Source organism: Schistosoma mansoni, chromosome 2, assembly GCF_000237925.1.
Source record: "Schistosoma mansoni strain Puerto Rico chromosome 2, complete genome".
NCBI classification, from domain to species: domain Eukaryota; kingdom Metazoa; phylum Platyhelminthes; class Trematoda; order Strigeidida; family Schistosomatidae; genus Schistosoma; species Schistosoma mansoni.
This window is the reverse complement of record NC_031496.1, coordinates 13,459,556-13,465,908: the sequence shown is the minus strand read 5'-3', so window position 1 is coordinate 13,465,908 and position 6,353 is coordinate 13,459,556. Positions and strand designations below refer to the sequence as shown.

The 6,353-nt window shown below is 33.3% G+C and overlaps 1 protein-coding gene across 1 annotated transcript; it reads left to right on the top strand.

Annotated features, from left to right (window-relative positions):
- Nucleotides 1–1,505: 1,505 nt before the first annotated feature.
- Smp_148280 (hypothetical protein) lies at nt 1,506–4,564 on the top strand (the record flags this gene model as incomplete). The annotated part of the gene is made up of 5 exons (XM_018795753.1): nt 1,506–1,527; nt 1,564–1,703; nt 1,737–1,946; nt 3,215–3,568; nt 4,523–4,564. The coding sequence occupies 5 exons, from the start codon at nt 1,506–1,508 to the stop codon at nt 4,562–4,564; spliced, it is 768 nt and encodes a 255-aa protein (XP_018650034.1).
- Between the last annotated feature and the right edge of the window lie 1,789 nt (nt 4,565–6,353).

The following is a 6,353-nucleotide window of genomic DNA, read 5'->3' as shown; positions in this document are numbered from 1 at the left end:
ATAACGATGTCTTTGTTATAGCTTTACTTGATGGACTCACTAAATTATTCAACTTCAATGGCATGATTTTGGATGTCGTCTCGAAGTTAAGCTAATTAGGATCTGTTGTGCTTAGTAGCAATAAGTTTAGTGAATCTATAACTGTCAAACTCAAACTAGATTTCCTTAACCGATGTCACTTGTGTTTTACCAAAGTTCTCTTGTATTTCCTCATTCTTGTTTAATTGGGAACTTGAATTTTCCTCAATGGAATTTCTTACGAACGTTGATTCACCAGCTTTGCTGAGACAAGGAGAACTGATTTCTGAAGCAATGAGTTTTAAATGTAGTGTGGCATTCTTCGAAATCGATTGGTAGCTCAGATACATCCATAATTCACCCCCTAAGTTTCGAGCATAACACACTTCTATATTTTCCAGTTTTGTCCATTCCCTTCTGAATCATTTTATCTTAAAATCAGCACTCTCTTTGCTTTTCATTTTGTTCGATTCAACTTCAGGCTTGCGCGCATTCTTATTAGATTCTTAATTCACTACATCTCTTTCATCTTACTACTATATTTGGTTATGCACATTAGTACGTATAACTGCGGTTATTAACAGTTGGACTATTCATTCAATTTATCTAGAATTTTCATAGGCTCTTTTATATTCTTTTGTTATGTCCTTTGCATTTCTATATGGCCTAAAAAAATAAGATCAAATATATTAGGTAAGTAGTTGCGCCACTTTTATATGATAGAACCTCTGGTCCTGAAAAGTTCCTAATGGTGGTCTCCAACTAGGCATCTTGGACCCCACCGATATTCTCTATCGTCGTCCAGCTAGAAAATATGTCATCCGTCGAAGCAGACTGTTTGTAATACCAATTTTCTTAAATCTAAGTAGCAAATAGACCCGGGTCAATTTTAATTGACTGAATCACCATTAATAATCGTCTTTGCCCTGCGAAGCTAAAAGACTTAACCGGAGTAAGAAGTGGCTGACACGAAAAGAGAAGTACTGACTTACGATCTCAGGGAAATCGCTACGTAGATCCAATACAACATGAGTCCTCTCACTAACTCGATGATTCAAATGAAAAGAGTCCAACAGATTTTTAATACCGAATGGGAATTCAAATGCACAGACCGGAGACCTAGGGACAACATTAGTTATCTTAAATGTTCTATGGAAATTCGTCAGTTACAAGTTTCTTAAATTATGTACATGAAGACACCTTTACACAGATAGTTATACGCTGTCGGTATTTTCCAAGTTCTTCAGCTACTTTTTGTATTTTCTTGGTATTTGTAGGATCCTGAAGAAAGAATATACTTGGCTCCTATACAGAGTCTGCCTTCAAAAACATTGGTTTGGGACACAAAGGCCTTTATTATTTTTTCTACACAAATATTTCCTGGTCAAATACACTTATCAAAAGTATCCAATCACAGATACTAACGTGCTTCTTATTATATTGGGGTCAGTCATAGTTAAGCTCAAGAAGTCCTTTATTACAAGCCAATGTTAAGTGCTAAACTACGCTGTAAGTTAAACTTCATATTAAACATATAGCTGGTAGTTCTACGTGGATTGGCTCCTGTCAGCTTTGATGACTCGATTCTACAATGTTCTACTTTGCAAAATAAGTATGAAGTGCCCAAAAATTTCCAGTCAAGTTTTCTTACCTCAGAAAAATTATATTCTCAACATTTTCTACACGTAACCTACTTTTTCACTTTCTAACAATCTTAGTTACACGAAGCATATCTCAATAGATTTCCACTCACTGTTGCTAATCCAGCTGTTACCCAATTAGTCACTTGTAAGGGCTCTACTTTCGTGTGTCATAATAAGCCCATAGAAACAAAAAGCCAAAGTTGTCAGACTGAAACACCTGATACCGAAACAAACTTAGAAACTTTGTCTACAAAAGTAGACCAAATCTTTCACAAGTTAAACTGTGTAAGTACTGTGCTATTGGTATTATTTAATGTTTTGTTTTATTCTAGTATACATACTTGATATTTTTCAGCATGTTGTTGGACGTAAATTTGCAAATTCATCTTTTTGCTTGGAAACTAGCATAGAGTCTTATTACAGTTTCGTCTACAAATAACTTTTTTCCCTAAATATATCACACAAGTGAACAAGAGCATTTCCTGAATGTTTACAATTTTGTAAACAACTCAGTTTAATTATCAGGGAATCCATAAACTCATTGTATTTATATCATGCTTTCACTTTTTTACAACTATTGGTGTACATCAAAATCAGTTAGTAGCAAAGGTCGCGTGATATCATAGCTATCGTTCCTCATTGAAGTTCACTGTATCCTCAAATTATTTCCCTCTTTCACCTTTAACTGAATGCGTAATATCAACATTATTAATATATTGGTTGAGTTACATACAATGGTAATAAGGTTCTATTGTATAATTGTTAATCCACTGTCTTGTGTTCAAATAAATCACCTGCTTATTCTATACCAAACTTCGTGAATGGAGGGCTCATTAGACTCGATGACTAACGATCAATCATTTTATTGTTCGCCAGAGTACGAAATTTTTGATATATTCAAGTGGCGTAAATCTAAACAAAAGTAGTTTAATAGTTAAGAGCTAAACCTTCAACCATGGAGTTACAGAATCGAAGTTTTTCTATCGTCTATTTACACAATTTGTCTGTATTGTTACTTACGCCTGTTACCCCTCCTGGAGGAACAAAGGTCGCCCATCAGTATTCTCGGTCTAACTCTGTCCTGGGAAATCCTTTCCAGTTGTTATTCCCTCCTGTGATGTCTGCTTCCGATTCCTGACGTATTGTGTTCTTGGGTCTTCCTCTTTCCCCTTTGCCTTCAGGGTCCCAATTTAGCACTTGCCTCGTGATGCAGTTTGGTGATTTCCTCAATGTATGTCCTATCCACATCCACCGTCTTTTCATAATTTCCTTCTCAGCTGGGAGCTGGTTTGTTCTCTCCCACAATAGGCTGTTGTTGATAGTATCCAGCCAACAGACATTGAGTATCTTGCGTAGACAATTGTTTATAATCACACCAGTTATTACTATTTATACAAGTGGTTTTACACGCAAAGCGATTGTTTTGTTTGGAACCAATGATTGTTTTAATTAGTCTTTTCAATATATTATCGGCTTACGATTTCGCCGACGGTATTTAATTTTACTAATAAGTATTTTCTGTATCTAATTTACTCATCTTTGTTTCTGTACAGCATGCAGTGAAATCTATTTCAGAAAGCAAGATAAAACACTTCCCCAAATTGTGGTTGGATTTAGGTGAATTGAACTATTCACCAGCACAATATAATCTAGGTGTATGGTATGAAATACAAGCATCTGAGTGTCTGTCTGTTCAAGATGATCTGAAACGACATTATAACAAACAAGCTGGTCATTGGTACAGTTGTGCTGTTCGGGGAGATTCCCATCCACTGGCTGCCTACAATTTAGCATGTCTTATTCTGGATTCTGAAGAGCCCATAATCCATTCGAACTCGTCAGATAAACCTTTCACATTTACAGTCACAAACCTAATGAAACTGGCCGCTGATGGTAATGTCAAACAGGTTAGTCCTGTTTTTGATGAAAAGCTTATATATCCAGCATAAGGACTCACTGTTACAGCACGTACTTAATTGTCATGATTCTAGTTTACAAATCTTATCAGCCTAAAATAAATTCTTGTTTAACATTACTTCGAACTTTAATAGTTATCTTGTTTATGACCGTACATGCTTTCAAAAAGACATTCGCCAACTAAATCAAGTAAGATAACCCAAGGTAAATTGATTTATATTGATCAACATTTGATCTATGGGTCGTCTCTCTGAACCTAGTGCTGAACAGTTGGTTTAAATATTTATCCAACTTACGTGTTCTCTCCATGATGAGCTATTTCTTCACATAAATTCTACGCAGTCAATTTTCACTTATTTCAAGGATAATAGATGTACAAAATATAAGAGAAACCGGTAATTAGAGTGTTATTACTGAAATAGTGATATTGATCGATGTGTTTTTAATTCATCTATGTGGAAATGTAGTATTATTATAGAATAAATGGATCGCCTTCTTAGTTTCCAGGAATGGGCATTTTAAACTACCACTAGTGTGTGCATGTCCAGCTATGCCAACACCCAATAATTATGATAAAAGAGAGAACTATGGCATCTAGACTTTTGATTTCCTCCTGATATGAACTATATACTAGTTAATGGATAAGGTATTTTGCTACCTCAGATTTTGATTCATGTGATTACGTGATCCTAATCCTATTGGATATTTATTCCTGTCTTTCAACCAATCAACGTAAATTATTTGGCAGTTTTCTTGCGTTGGAATTTTAGGTTCTAATTTTCACCAGTGTAAACTACACTCACTTTTTAATCATTATCAAGACTGGATCATATTATAGATCTTTTAGGAAATGTTTTACTAAAGTAAAGTATAGTGTTTATTATTTTGATAGGTTTTATGTTTATGTAAAGTTATAAGAAACATTTTATTTTATCTTTATTCAGGCAAAGAAATACTTATCGGAACAATGTATTACAAAGACATAATTGATTGGTCGGTTGTTTGAAAATTTCTATTTTTTTCTATAGTTATTTTATTTTGAAAGCATTTACACTAAAAAGTGCATTACATGACAACTTTTTAACAATCGTCTTTTTACTTTAGTATTTTTCATATCTCTCATTATTACTTTGAAATCTCAATATAAAAGACAACTAGAGGAAATTGTCTTATTTTTTTTTTCTGAATGGACATGGACATTCTACGCCATAAAGCCTTATTAATATTATTACTGTTTACCACTGCCATTGTTTATTGAGAGCAATTCATTTAGCATTATAATAATTTGGTAAGGAAGTTTTGAATACTTCAGTCATTACGGCCAACGGTACAAATACGTTTGTGATTTAATTGACTGATAATATATAGATGGATAGTGTTAGCAAAATACTGATAGTTCGAAAAAAGCAATGCCAGATAAAAAAAATCTTCGACGTCCTTACTTTAAAAATACTTTTCATAACTGGCAGTCAGAATCACCAATTGTTACATTTAATCACCAAGCTAAATATTTCATTTTCTCTCCATTCTGGTTTAGTTAGATGACCATCTATAGTTTGATCAGTAAACCAGGTTCTATAACAAGAATACCTGAACAATTCGTCTATTTTGAAGGACGATGGTATAAGACTCTCACAGGCATAAGATCGCTTTGATAAATGTATGCTCAACTTTTTGATCATCAAATATCAGGGATAGCTCTCTTGGCAGAACAATATTTCTATAAATCTTTGTTCTTATCGTTATGTAAGAGTTCACAACAATAACTGGCTTTCCGAGCTACATCGTACTGTTATATGATGTTACCTACTGGGTGGTTTTTCAGAACAGCCTATTATCTATACTTGAGATAAATATTTAGTTTTGTGAGGATGCTTTTTTTGTCTTCATAATTTATATTTTGTAATCTAAATGATAGTTACTCAGGTACTTCTGTTTGAATTCACCATTTCTATGAGATTAATTAAGATAGTTACCAAGTTGATTGGTGATGTATATACACACACAACTATCTTCGTCAAAAATAGATCCTTATTTCCACGCGCGTTCAATTTCTCAAGTCAGCTGCTGTTCCATTCCGTAAAATAAAGTTGTTGCTCGTTGACTAGCGGTCGGTTTAATCATTCACATTCTTACAAACTTCGAAAAAGGATGTTCGATGACGCGAATCTATCCCAATTATGTGCGCTTACAGAGATTTAAAATTTCAAGTTCATCAGTTAGAGCGATGATCTTTATTTCTATAATAATAAAGAACTAACTTAATCAACTTAAGGATAGTGTATATTTTTGTTGAGATGAAAAGATGATCAACATTATTATTATGAGTGTAGAAAAAAAGGAAAAAGAAAAGAATTTATAATAAATCTAGGAAAAGCGAAGGGCGAATTGAACAAAATATGGATTTTAATAATAAATGTTAAGTAATATTAATAGTGAGTGTGTCCATTTCCTGATAAAGAAGACAATAATAATTACAATATACCCTTACGTAGAAACGAATTCGCTCACTGGAATGAAAAAACCAATAGGAAAATATTACAAAACAATACAGTAGATTAACCGTTATTAAACATGTAAACAACGTAAATTATCACAGTTCCAAAAGGTTAAAAACGCCAAGATTTTTTGATAATTGTATGATAAATCAAATGAAGTACTGACTGATTATCTTACTTACATTCAGAAATTAATAAACATAGTACTGACTAGTTAGTTAGGTTTTAAGTAAGAAAAATAAAAGATACATTCAAAATTGTTTGGTGATGATAATCA